Source organism: Bacillus rossius, chromosome 1, assembly GCF_032445375.1.
Source record: "Bacillus rossius redtenbacheri isolate Brsri chromosome 1, Brsri_v3, whole genome shotgun sequence".
In the NCBI taxonomy this organism is placed as follows: Eukaryota; Metazoa; Arthropoda; class Insecta; order Phasmatodea; family Bacillidae; genus Bacillus; species Bacillus rossius.
In genome coordinates, this window is record NC_086330.1 from 104,323,267 (window position 1) to 104,338,117 (window position 14,851).

Here is a 14,851-nt window from a genome sequence, read left to right on the forward strand (position 1 = left end):
TCAACGTCTGTGAAATAAATTAAAGGTGTACAATTTAAAGGTCGGCTAAAACATTAGGCCTATTAAAATGCCTAAAGTGCCGGTAACTGCAAAACAGCGAGCCTCTGAATTTTCTCAACACGGACTTTATGCTAGTGATTCAACCACACTTTTTTGTCGTCACTGTAATGTCACCGTCTCTTGGGATAGGAAAGACTCATGTGAAAAACATGTAGGCAGTGAAAAACACAAGAAGCGTCTCTCTTCATTGCAAGGCTCATCTAGTGCGCCTGAACGCCAGTCGTCAATATCTTCAGCGTTTCAGACAGCAAAAAATAATGTCCAAAAAGACAAAAAGTTGGAATTTATAAAGGAAACAGCAGAGACCTTTATAAAGGCAAATATACCCCTTGAAAAACTTGATGATCCTAATATCAAGGCATGGCTGAACAAATACATCGAAGGTGCTGGAGACATGCCACTTGCGAGAACAGTCCGTGAGAAATATGTAGGGGACATAGCCAAATGCAGAATTGAAGATGCCAAAACTGCATTAAAGGACAAAAAAATTGACATACTGTGCGACGAAACAACAGATAAAATGGGTAGGTGTGTATTTGTTGTTTTATTTAGAATTCTGAATCTTCAACAGGATAAACCAGAAATATTTGTTGCAGGAGTTCACTTTCTTGAAGCTGCTAATGCCACAAAATGTACAATGTACAGTATGGTGATGTGCTCTCAGTAGTAACCGATGCTGCTCGTTATATGACCAAGGCTGTTAGTACTCTCGAAGTAATCCTTGGAGACCAGTTAACGCATGTCCAGTGCTGGGCACATAAGTTAAATCTTGTTGGCAATGTCTGGGTGAAAGAGTTGCCTGAGTTGAACAATGCTATGAGCAAAATAAAAAATGTGTTCAACAACACCAGGAAAAGAAGGCACCTGTATGCTAGCTTTCTTGAAGAAAAGCATGGAGAGAAACGTCCATTGTTCCCACTTCCTGTTGTTACTAGATGGAATTCCTGGTTCAACAGCGTTTTTTATGTAGCAGACTACATACATGACATTGTTGATTTCTGCAAAACAGATGAACTAAAGGCAACACAAAATTCAGGGGTTGAGTTTCTGTGTTCACTCACAGAAAATGACATTTCTCTCATTCTTTGTCAAGCTGTCTTTGTGAAAGATCATGCCAAGAGCCTTGTAGAGCTAATACAGAAACTTGAAGGTTCTTTGTCTCCAACTGCCCATTCACTATATGGGGACTTGCAAGGTATAAAAAAAAATTTGAAAACATCACTCGTGGCATTTATTTTGAGGCAACCAGTAGAGCTTTGTCTAACATGCCCCCCGCTAAAGCTGCTGAAGCTAAAGTGTCCATCACAAGAACAGCAACACAAGCCCTTTCCAAACTGAACTCTCTCATGACAACTGACCCAAGTAGAAAGAGATTTGAAGCAATTCAAATTTTTAGTCAGGAAAGTTTGTTGCTTGCTAAATTAAACCCAGAAATGGTGCAGAAACTGAAAACTGTCCATAGTCTCTACTCCATAAGCACTGAAGAATTAACAGCTGGTTTTGGTCAGCTTCAGGACATTGTTACAAAACAAATGGAAACAGACAATTCAGTGGACGTAGTGAAGTCATTGAATGTAGTAAAGCTGTCACAGCCATTGTTTGCTTCCAGCTGCCTTGAAGCCATCTGGATGCCTTCTGCAAACGTTGACTGTGAACGATTTTTGTCCTCATATAACACAGTCTTAACAGACCGCAGGACAAATTTAAGTGAGGCTAATTTGTGTATCATGGCTACTTTTGCTTTCGAGAGCTAAAGTTTGAGGATTTTGTTCCATGTGTTTATGTCACTATTTTAGAGACTTCATATTTATTCTTGCTGGTTTAGGTACTAAAATATTTTCAATTACTGTATGTAAAAAGTGATGTGTAAATTCGATTGTAAATTACTGCTGCTAGTGCAACTGTACAATGCAAGAATGTGTCCAAAATTTCAAGGTATGCTTAGCTTAATTTTTTAAACTTATAGTGCTAAAACTATTTAAAAAATAACACCGCTTTTGATGTATGATAACACCACTTTTAAGGGTAAATAACAACGAATTTTGCTATAAAATAAACCCCAAAACTGCATGTCTCTACTTATTAGGTATAGGAAACATACCTAATTCTCTTTGGCTGAGGTCACGGATCAAATACAGTAGAATCCCGCTGATGCGACCCCTCACGGTTTCCGGAAAAACGGACTTATAAACGGAATGGTCGCAATCGAGAATTCGGGCCAATTTTTACCCCATTTTTTCGTTCAAAACGTGACGAAGGAACTTGTGTGGATCAGGTAGAAAACATTCAGCAAAAAAACGAAAGATATAGGAACAATGCTAACCTGAAATACTGTGACATGTTTTTGGAGTAGATAATCACGACAGACCGACAGGATGCGCTTCCGCCCTTGCCGTCAGCGATGTTTATTTTGACAGCTCAAGCAATTATCTTTTCCACGTCCCTTCACAACGGAAAAAAAAGAAAAAAAAAATCTTGGGAATGCAGATGAAAAAGTAACTATGCAGTAAAATAAATATATTTACGGCCCTGCTAAATTTTTCTATTCAATAAAATTCGACGTATTAGTGATTTTTCAGCAGAAACTGCAGTGTGAATAATAAACAAATTGTATCATAATAACTTATAAAGTATTTATTAACGGCGAAGGACAGTCATAAAAGCCCATAAAAATATTTATTTTACTGAGAATGGACTATACAACCAGGCTTTTGTCGCACGCGGTGTGGGAGGGGAGGAGGATGCTGGCCGGACGAGTTTCTTACGCTCTCGCAGAAGCTACCACAGCGGCTTTTCTTTCGTGCGGGCGGGTAAGATAACATGACAGCTGAGACAGCTTTTCGTACGATAGTGGACGTGCCGAGCTCGGCTAGACACTGCTCGAGCGGCATTCACACGATGTATCCGACGATGCGGCGACACCCCGCGTCATCAGTTTTATAATCTCATTTTTTCATTAGCGACAAACTGGCTCGCTTTACACTCATTTTCACGAATCCACGAGTCCGTGTAAATTCAAAAACGAGTCACAAACGTCAACAATGCTTTGCAAAATCAGGCCAAAATTGTAAGCAAATCAAAATCCGTGTAAAACTGCGTGTGTCGTCAACGATCGTTCATAGAATCAAGCCAACAATGTTACCAAATCAAAATCCAAAAACAAATGCTTGTGTCGTCAACAATTATTCACAAAACCAAACCAGTAGTGTAACCAAATCGGCATTCAAGAAACAAAGCTTAATAAGTCGTCAACAATCACTAATAAAAACCAAGAGAAATCCGAATCAACAAGCGAGAGTAGCGTATCCACAAGTGAGCAAGATCACACTAACCAGTCGCAAGACAAGGCACGGGATCAGGGCGGCAATATACGCGCGTGTAGATGCTATCAGGTGATGCACGCAGTTTACCGGTATTGGCTAGCGTGGACAGTCTACGGGGGAGGGGGGGTGGGTCGATTTTTAGCCATCTTTTGTATGCCTGCTTGCTTACAGTACAGCGCTTGTCAAGATAAACGTGAACACACAGCGCCCAACAAAGTGTAACACAGACTTGTTTTTCAGCCGATTTTACTCAAATTTTCGACTTTCTCTGCTCAAATTTTTCACGGTTTCTCAAAAAACGGTCGTATAAACGGAATGGACGCATCAGAGGGGGGTCGCATCGGCGGGATTCTACTGTAATAATATGCAAGTATGCAAGCTCTAAATTATGCTATTGCTCAAGTATGTAAGTTTGCAAGTATGCAAAGTATGCAGTTGTGTAGGTATGCAAATGTGCAAGTATTTGAGCATGCTAATGTACAAGTATAATAGTATGTAGTTGTGAAAGTAGGCAAGTATGCAAGTGTGCAAGTATGCTGCGTCATTTCTGCCTCTCCCTTGCCGTCTCCTCCTCCACCGGTTCCCCCACCATGTACCTAACTATTCCCCTCATGCCATCAATATTTTCATATTGCTAAAAAATTTCAGCCCACACATTTCTTTTCATCAAGGCTCGACATACAAAACAATAAATTAAATGTGCAATGTAATATAATGTTACTAGGACAAGAACAGAACATTTACAGAACAATTAATCTTGGTTTAATTAAATTTTGGCATATGGATTGTCTTAACAGAGTTTCAAGCTTCAGGGGTTAATGTTTGACTAATGTGAGTAGGGAGAAGCGGTCATGTGAAGATCTCATTCTCGCAGGTCATCTCGAACGGGCTGGACCTGGTTGAAGGACTGGCGTATGACTGGATTGGGAAGAACATCTACTGGTTGGACTCGCGGCTCAACACCATCGAGGTGGCCACGGAGAACGGCACCAACCGCATCGTGCTGCTGAAGGAGAACATCACGCAACCCCGCGGAATGGCCCTCGACCCCAGCCCCAAGTAAGTCCTTCGGGAACAATCTATGAACATAGAGCTTGAGTCTAATGAGACCTATTCTTTAATGCCTTGTAAACCATCTTGATTTAATTTTTCAACAGTTTATTTTTAAATTTTTTTATATATCTATGGAAGAACATGAATGCAAGCTACATACTTCTGAAATATATGTATCTTACGTAGGTTAATAGTAATTTATTCAAAGTAAAATTCATTCAGAAATATTTTGTTACTTTTTGAATGCTATATCATTTACTTTTTTAAAAATCTTTTAATATCTGTACTTTAAAATATGCTTTTTTTATGAGTTTAAGTTAAGGATGATTTGAGTTAAGTTTGTTTCTTTTCTTCCTTTAGTACCTGTATTATTGTTAACTGTATAATAACTCTGATGAATGCAGGACGCCAGCAAAAATTTTTTCCAGTTCACTATTTGTGCACAGTCTGTGATATTTGTTTTGCTTTACAGAATGAAGGCCTGATAACTCCATTTAAGGATTTTTTTTAACTTTTTTATTTCTTAATTTAATGTCTAATTGATAAAGAGGTCATCAAAGATGGGCTTAGACAGTGCGAAAGACAGTGGGGAAGGATTTAGTCATGGCCTATTGTATAGAACTATCGCAATGTTTGCTTGGAATGATTGTGAGGAAAAAATTAAATATTGAAATTAGGATGGATGACCTGGGATTCACATCCGGGTCTTGCCGAATGCAGGTCCACATTTTTCCTTTAATGAATTCAGGCAGTGTGAACAGATTGTGTGCTTCACACAGGCACTAGCTGGGTCTCATGTTAATATGGAGACATTGTTTGCATCAACACATGGCATTTCCATCGGCAGTGTGTCACGACTTTCACTGTTCACAGGCAAACTTTGTAGTTCTTTATCCAAGCAATTTTTTTATCTAGGTTCGGGGTGAGATCCTTGGTCACTTGGTGAAATAAGCATCTAGAGCCAGGTGTTGCGTCAAACACATAATTTTTCACAAGTGGGAAAGTGGCATACGTTGCAGTGAACCAGTGGGTTTTCTCGAGGTACTCCACATTTTCCTTGCCCTTTCATTTAATCAAAGGTCCATTCTCATCTCATCCCCTATTTATCGTCTTAAACAACCGTGATATCGATGGAACTTTTAAGACTTAGTTCATTAATCTATTACTGGATGCTTGTGGGTCCCAATTCAAAAGCCTTCTTCACCCCTGGTGATCACCCTCACACTATCTCTTTATATAATACAGTCTGACGTGTTCAGTCAGGGTTCAATACCCGACTGGGTCAAGGATTTTTCACTTGTAGAAAATTTCCTTCCTTGGTTCACGACTGGTTGTCGAGTCTTGAGAAAAGTTAAAACATACAAGGTTACTTGTTATATATTATATTCATACCCTGTTTATTACCTCCAGCCTGATTTGCTTCATAGAAAGGAGTTTTTTTATAAATCGTAACACTTTTTTTACCACATTAACATATAATTTAGAAAATTTAAAGAAAAAAAACATAACTCAGTATGCATGTTGTTAACTTTTAGTTTATCTCTAATTCTGGTAGATTCGGAAGTATGAATTTTTCTTCTAAAAACCAAACCCATACATACCTTTTACATGCCTAAGGGGTGGATTTCTTAAAATTGTAAAAAAAAATTGTTAAATTATACTATGTTTATATTATGCTTTCCCAATATCCCAATATCCGTGCTGCATATGGCAATAGTAAACCATAGCAGAATCATCTAGGCTAGTAGGTCGCTATGGTCTGTATTACATTCCAAGTTGGCCCGGCTAGACAACCAAGAATAGTAGCAAAAACCTTTAGCACTTGAAAATTGTATTTGTTATTAGTTGAGAATTTTGAGAATTATTTTTCTATCTTTTCATCAGAATGTCAGTTATTTAGTTATTAAAAATAATAAAAGTTGTTTGAACAGTATTTTGATTTATTCCTCGTCACAAAAAAAAAATAATGGTGGCTTACAACTTACAGTTCCATTACAGATGGCTTCATTTCACTTCATTATTATTGCTCGATTCTACGTAAAAAAAAAAATAGACCCTTGATTAATCTTTTAACTAGAGGTACAAAAACTCCCAGAACTTGTCAGGATGTAAGGGTGGGGGCTGACCTCGGTCAACCTGGGCCAATACTGAACGTCTGGGGTCCAATTTAAAATTATAAAAAAAAACCAAAAAGTTATTTAGATATACGTAAGAGGTTAAAACTCAGTTTGGACCCCAACCAGTAGGCGTGAAATTTGCAGTCTCACTGACTTAAAACATGATGTGGTGCGTTGCGCTTGCCGTCATGCAACAGCACGCTGTGACAATCGTGCGACAACTGGGGTTGGACAACGAAGTTGTCTTCCCTTACAAAGGCAAAAACAAAGGGAAGGCAACCCCATGTGCCAACTGGCAATGACAGGACATGATTCAGAAAAGTGACCAATTATGGAATATTATGCTGCGAGAATATTTTTCTGAAAATCTGGAGGGACTCATCACATCACCGCATGGCTCGCCCTGATTGGCTGGCCAGACAGCGCCCAGTGAAAGTTCTAGCTCATTGCTGTGCAGTCATGTGCCTACAAGCTGAGTTTTTTCAACAAGGCACTAACTTGAGGCGTGAAAAATAACTTGCTGGTGACGAAGTGTAACGCCTGTGTCTTCCCATGTTTTTAAATGTTTTAGTTTGTTCTAGAATTTTACAGTATTACTGCCTAGAAGTGTGCTTTATAATTGTATAAACATAATTAATAGGCTTATTAATTTTAACTGACTGAAAAAATTAAAGTGAAAAAATAATAAAAAAAAATAATGCATTCAGCTTTATGTGAAACCTAACCAAAATTAATAATTAAATATTGAAGCACAATTAAAATACTTTAAATAACTATCCATAATAAAAGAAACCATGAGTATGAATTATGAAACAATAAGAAAGCATCAGTAACATAAAATATTCTTAGTTAATTATTAACAGTAGCAGGGGGCAGGAATTTTGCAATGGCACATCTTCTACCCATGATAGTGGCTGGGGATCCAAACCTGCCTCTGGGCCTATCTCTACATCATCATCATCATCATCATCATCATCATCATCTTTGCATAAATACAACAGGCGAGGTTTTGCTGAAGGGTCTGATGGAACCTACAGTGCGCGCTGGCTGTTCTGGACGGACTGGGGGGAGAACCCCCGGGTGGAGCGCGTCGGCATGGACGGCACGAACCGCTCCGTCATCATCAGCACCAAGATCTACTGGCCCAACGGCCTGGCCCTGGACGTGCCCAACCAGCGGGTGTACTTCGCCGACTCCAAGCTGGACTTCATCGATTTTTGCTTCTACAACGGCTCCGGGCGGCAGCAGGTGCTGGCGGGCAGCCACTACCTCCTCCACCCGCACTCGCTCGCCTTGTTCGAGGACGTCGTGTACTGGACGGACCGGCAGCTGAACCGCGTGCTGTCGGCGCGCAAGTTCCGCGGCACCAACCAGACGGTGGTGTCGCACCTCATCTCGCAGCCGCTGAGCGTCCACGTGCACCACCCGGTGCTGCAGCCCCTGTCGCCCAACCCCTGCGACGGAGCGGCCTGCGCCCAGCTGTGCCTGCTCTCCCCGTCGGCCCCCGCCGGCTACTCCTGCCGCTGCAAGCCCGGCTACCGCATGTCCCCCAGCGGCAACTGCACCGAGGGTGAGCGTCTGCCTCCGTCTGCCTCTCTGCAGGGACTCCTTAAACCTCTTCAAACAGCGAGGGCTAGGTATCGTATTTGAAACCAATTCAAGGGCAAGATACGTATACTCCATTTATCTGAATGGTTTTTTACTTAAACTTATGAACCTGAAAGTGGAAGTCACATAACCGCAAACTTATGTCTTATCCCCTGGAAGATGTGAATTAACAGCAATATGAACAGATAAGGTTGAAAAACCACACGTTCTGCCTTATAACTGTATCACTTAAGCCACTTTATACCGCTGTTAATTACTGCCTTCTGAACCTCTGCTTAGTTGAAATACTACACCATCTGCCTGTGAACGGTGGAATGCCTTGAAGGGTAGGAGGAGTCAGTTCATTGCTGCTGCTAGTCAAGGCACACCACCCCCTTCTTTTCCAACCACTATTGCTACACACTCTCTTCTTCTTCGCTGGTGTACCATAAATGTCCCCTTAAAATAAATGAGGGAGACTGGTGGATCTTTAGTTTCAAACGTGATTTTGTCTAAATCTAAGTACCTCTATATTTATTTTACTTTTAATAAATATAACATAAATCAACAAAACATGGATTCAACAAACAAAGAGGTTGCGTATTGACAAATATATTAAAATTATAACATTTAATGAATGGGTTGACAAATATATCAAAACTACAACGTTTGATGTATCGGCCGGCCCTAATTAGAATATTACTATTAAGTTTCATTTGGCATCATTACACAGAATCAGAAACAATTGGTTAAAATAAACAATCCCAGACTTTTAGATATTAGTGCTTAGAGTTATGAAAGTCCTGTAAGGAAAATTTTTTGGAAGTTTCAGTCTCTTTAACATAGTTATCTAATTCTCATGCTGTAGACCTCACTAAGAATTGGAAGGACTGGAGATTCAAAGTTAACTGGCCGAAGGTAATGTGTTACATGGTACCAGGGCGCCTTAGCCATCCTGGGTCCCCGAGGAAGGAAGCTAGGATGCGGTAGTCATGTCTTCACCCAGCTCTTGGACCCTGTCTGTGAACAAGTCCAAATCGAACTTGATCAGAACTGATTCACAGACAGTCAGTAAATTGGCAGAAAATGCCCACCAAAAATGGTGATGTTCGGGAATAAAGGTTTACTACAGCTCAGCAAGGTAGCCCGTCAGAATACGAAGCTCGCGAACACCGCGGTTGCTGCGGACGTTTCCATAATTTAAAATAATTAATAAATTAGCGAAGCATAACTATCTCTACTAGGCTTGCAGACTGACTAATTACTGGTTAGGAAAGAGATTAGGGACAACATCCCTGACCAGCCGACTACATTTTCGTACGACGACCGGACTGAAGTCTTGTATGCTGGCCGAAAATCCGAGGTGGTCAGTCTGCTAGCGCTGCGCGGAGTCTCTGCGTGACGGTAACGACACGTAATTAAAAAAACAGGCGATGGCTTTCGAAAGAAAGGGGGGGACTTCGGCTTCCGGACCGAAAGGTTCCGCAGATTTTCTTGGGGGGGGGGGGGGGGGGGGGGGGTGTCGAGAAATACTGACTTAAATATCTCGAAGTTGGTGTTAGTGGCCGATCGCAGCGAGACCTACTGAGGAGGGGCTGAAACAAGGAGAGATTGACTCGTTCATCTCTCGCACGAGACGACTTTGAAAGCATGGAGCTTATGGAGAGGACTAGTGTAGCGCTCTGGTGGCTTGGAAATTAATTACGGGGGAGTGCTTGTTGCTTGAGGCGCCAGGGGGCAGGCGTTTAGCGGGCGTTCAAACACCCAGGGGAAATAACTCGCAAATTCGCCCCAAGAGGGCAGAGGCGGTACTTCCGAAGACTAGTGTTGAGACCTTGAAACAAGCCGGGGTTGGTGGCTGGTCAGTTCCTTAGGCAGAGTTCCCAGGAAAGCCTGGAGGAAGGAGGGGGTGGGGTGGGGGGGTTGGTAACTGCACTACTGTGGGAAATTAAGCCAGAGACATGCCGAAACGTTGGTTAAGATGACTCACGGGTGTACGTCTCGGTGCTTGCCTCAGGGGAGCTCCGACAAAAACAGTGCTCTGGGAGAATGTCGAGATAAACCATCTTGATCACGGCTCGGAGGAGAATTACAGGTGACGGCCGTGCACTCAAGTGAAGATAAATAGATACTCATGCTGACTCGCAAAAGATTCAGCAAAATCAGATCTAGGGCTGAGAATAGGATTGGGGAGACTGGCCTGACAAAGATTATTTGGGAGTGTACAGAGAGCAGAAAAAGTTTAAATTTTATCAGCAAAATGACTGGAAAATTATTTTTCAAAATTAAAATTAAAATTGTGCCAAAAAAATGCTAATTGGCAGCACACTATAGATCCCAGCATTCTTTGCTTTCTGACACATTGACTATTTAACTTCAGCCATTAAATTCTGTTTTTCTTCTGATTGCTGCTTGTTGTTTCAAAAAAGGCCATGTAAATCACTCTATTGACACAAAAAGGCACCAGAAAAGATGTTATTAAATATAGAATGAATTTACTAATATAAATAAATTTTTATTTGTGTTTGAATTGTGATTTTTATACTATAAAGCATTTTTTAAATTAATAAAAATTACATTATTGTGAAAATCCAGTAATTTTAAGTAATATAATGTAAACGGGGTCTGATTTAAAGTAAGTATTTTACTATAACATTACATACATTTAGTCACTTCATCTAGATAACTCAGAGCAATAGTTTCCTCATTTAACTTTACAAGTTTAAAATGCTACCAGTTTTTTTTTAAATTTTATTAATTATTAAACTTATTAAACAGTTTGAAAAATTGTAAAAAATTTATCTTACTGAGACGAGGGAACAGGAATCTTTTAACGTAATAGTAATGCCCATCATTCTTAAATTCGTAGAGATATAAAACCAGCTTGCTTTTCCATTTAACAGAAGTGCAGTACCTATAAATAATATGTTTATCCATACATAATATATGGAAACTTATTTACTTACAATCATATGTGTTTTCAAATATATTTAACTTTTTTAATCAAGGTTTATGTGCTTATAGTATTTATTTTTACTATAACTAACAACTAAAGGCTACATAGTATGAAATAACTGAACCAATATTATTAAAAGTTATTATAGCAATTGGAGGACAAAAAAAATAAAAAAAATAAAAAAATATATATTTTTCTGAAAGTACAAGTTGTATAAGGTAATATCCATATTTATAAAAAAAAAAGGTTATTTCCGGTGATAGTATTTGAACCAAATCAAAAATAACCTTCTCTAATACTAACGACAAACCACAGGCAGGAGTTTGACCGCAGTTTGTCACAGTTCGTCAATTTCCAATCTCCTGTCCACAAGGCTACAGTCACTGGCCACATGAATGAACTAGTAAAATCCCAGGCACTATAATTAATGGGCACAGCCTGGCAACTAGGGAGCTTGTTAAATGACGCGCTGGTTGTAGAGAGTGCTCGTAGCTTGTCAATAGTATTAGAGAATACCACGACCCGCCCCGCAGGCGGGAAGCCCAACAACACTCATGCCTACTCCTGCTCGTGGTGTTCATTTCAGAATCGAGCACCAGTTCACAAGTGTTGTCCTCAGTAAGTACTCAAAGTTGTCCTGTGCCACGTCAATCCAAAATATTTATTGCAAGCGGTATCAAAATATTCGAAATTGCAAGATGGTGAGGCCTAATTAACTTACGTTAATTTTTTTACTAATATTAGTGAATTTTCTTCTTGTACATATTCATTATGTAGTTCATGTTTAATTATATTTATTCCCTGCACTATGAGCCTTGTTGAATATAATGTATCTAGAGGTAAGATCATGGGTGTGTTAAGCTTAGCAATGCTCTCTACTCTTAGCTATAGATGAGATTACCAGATTCTTACAATTACATAGGATGCTTTGCAGCTCCACTAGTCTCTAAGTGGAAAGTATTGTTGCTAGGCTTGGCTTCAGTGTTTTTTCAGGTTCTAGACATATTATTTGTTGAGCACATATTATCTGAATTGTTTTGAAAAAATACTGTGTAAATCAGGTTTAATGGATCAGGCTGCAAGAGTCCAGTGCATTAAAAATAATGAAAGTTAAATTTTCTAAATTTTTGTGTTTAGCTTCATAACTAAATGGATGTTTATAGTTGTGTTAAATGAAAATTATATATTTGTTTCAAGCACTTTTAGCTAAAACGTTTGTACTGTAAAACTAAACTAAGTTTTGAAATTTAATTTCACTTAGATGACTAACACATCTATGGATGATTTAGGTGCCCACACAAGACTAGTCTGTAGTGGTCCTTTGCTATTATGAGTGTTTTCTTACAGAATGGTGGCTACACTGGCTATTTGGCCATACTGACTTCAGAGACATTTTCTTCATAGTTATCTCATTCACTCAATTTGTTTTTGTTAATTTTTTCCAGAAATACTATATTTACAGGAAAATAAGTCAACCCTGAATGTTAGATGCCCCCCAATTATGCAAGTCAAGGTCCCAAGAATAATTATTAACTTAGTACCTTTTTTCTTTGCTTGCTTAGTCGGAAGTTACTGCAAAGAATCCAAAAAAAAAAAAAAAAAAAAATTGCCTGAATATTTGTGAGAATTAAAATTGCTTAGCTTATATTTAATTTCATTAGTAATGATTCTATTTAGTATTTAAGAAAATCAAAATTCTGTAATTATAAACAAATTTAATATTTGTTCTATTCCTGATTTTTTGGGAGTAGTCACTGAGAAACTCTCGTCTTTTTTTTTCCCGGGTAAATACAGTACATAGTGCTGAAGAATCTTCTGTAAGTTGACTATCATCCAAGTTGAACCGCTGGCTCGTTGCAGAGGAAACGCCGTTCCTGATGGTGATGCGAGCCTCGCAGGTGATCGACCTGGCCTTGAACCCCGGGGACAAGACGAGCGGCTACCTCACGCCCATCGTCGGGATCGAGAACGGCATGCAGCTGGACTTCGACCGCAAGACGGAAATGCTCTTCTGGGTCGAGGGCAAAGAAGGGGATGATGAAAATGTACGTTTCTTGATTTTTAAATTAATGCTTTATCTTCCATTTTGATATGAGAAAAAAGGAATTTTGTGTCCAATTCAAGGATTGGTGGTAGAAGAATTAGTAGGTTCAGAGTGGTCGCATTTGTGACCCAATGAGATGATAGAGAACACCCCGAGAAAACCCACTGTCTCATGGCAGCTATGTCTGTGCGAAGCTTCGAATATGTGAATCAATTGAAGTCCTTTTAAAATATTCAATTTGACTTTGCGAGAAAATTTGCTACTTGTTTTATGTGAATCTTTGGTTGTGATGCAAAGCTTCACCTCATGTTCACCTTGTTATTAACAGTTTGAAATTTTATAAATTTTACAAAGTTGTGACAAATTTAACAGTTAATATTTTTACATCCTTGAATTACCAGGCACTCTAAGTCTAAAACTCTCACACTGAAAACTGGTGTGCATCCAACTGGATTTCGGTCAGCGACTCTTTTTTTTTATGTGTTGTTCTTTAACATATAAACATTTTTGAATTTTAGTAGCCTTTTAATTTGGTTTTTTGTTTGAAAAAATGACTTGTCATATTCAGCTATTCTTTGTGCTGTAAATGCTTTACAATTTTGTTGTTTTGAAAAAGGAAGTCCATAGAAGCTCTTACAATCAAATGTTATTCTGTACCAGAGCAATTTTGGGCAGCGGTGAGGCTCTGACTGAACATTTAGGACGACACTGGATCGAATCCAGGTTTGACCATCCTGATTTTTGCTTTTTCGTGGTTTTCCAAAATCATTCCAGGTAAACCCTGGAATGGTGCCATACTGTAGACTGTGGAAAGTTCCTTTCCCAATTTCCCGAATTTGGATGTTGGATGTTTCCTTCTATAATGACCCTGCCGTTCGTGAGATATCAAGCTAAAAAATCATTAGTTCACCCCGAAAAGATACAGTTACCTCGCGATTTTAAGTTTTTTAGCAACTTTATGAATTTTAACCCCATAACTAATAAGTAATAACTATTATTTGCAACGTACTCAACTATAGCCTTCTAGCCTACTTGGCGACTTAGTAAACAACCCTCAGATTTAAAGTTGTGATTCCAGGGCAGTTGATAAATAGTGAACCTTGGGTAAAATTTGGGGCTGTATCCATCCAATATTGTAAAAGTACCGTGTTTTATCGCATAATCGTCGCACATTTTATACTAAAATAAAGTTTGAAAAGTAGGGGTGCAATGTTTATGTGAAAATTTTTTTTTAGGTAAAGTTATTCATAAAAACTAAACCCATTCATTGAAAGAATGTTTATTTAAATAGAAGAGTATACAAAAGCACACCAAACAATTTAAATTAATAATTCATCAACAAAAACCTTTCTTCAACTTTAAAAAGAAAAACAAAATCTGTGACCCGAATACGAGCCTGAACTATCGCATAACTATCGTTGTAATACACACGTACCATGAAAGAGTGCGGGCCATCAAATGTAGTTAACTCGGCACTCGACAGAGAGCGCACATTTCATGCAATCGGCGAGATATCAATATCAATATTTGACTACGTGTGCGTGCTCTATACGGGAAGCAACATATCAAACATGAATGACGCCAACTAGCGCTGGCTACATTTTTATAAGCGCTACACTGCGGTGAAGCAGACAAACAGATAAATGTTGTAACATTTGAAAAAGTCTTTAAAAGAAAATTTACACATCAGACAACTTCGTATTTCCATTAA

General features: G+C 39.0%; 1 protein-coding gene across 1 annotated transcript in view; it reads left to right on the forward strand.

Annotated features, from left to right (window-relative positions):
- Positions 1 to 14,851, forward strand: part of LOC134541232 (low-density lipoprotein receptor-related protein 2) — a 574,163-nt gene that overhangs the window by 461,521 nt on the left and 97,791 nt on the right. The window contains exons 24-26 of the mRNA XM_063384501.1: positions 4,258 to 4,442; positions 7,591 to 8,123; positions 12,957 to 13,141. Of these exons, the coding sequence (XP_063240571.1) occupies positions 4,258 to 4,442; positions 7,591 to 8,123; positions 12,957 to 13,141 (903 nt within the window). The remainder of the gene's footprint in view (positions 1 to 4,257; positions 4,443 to 7,590; positions 8,124 to 12,956; positions 13,142 to 14,851) is intronic.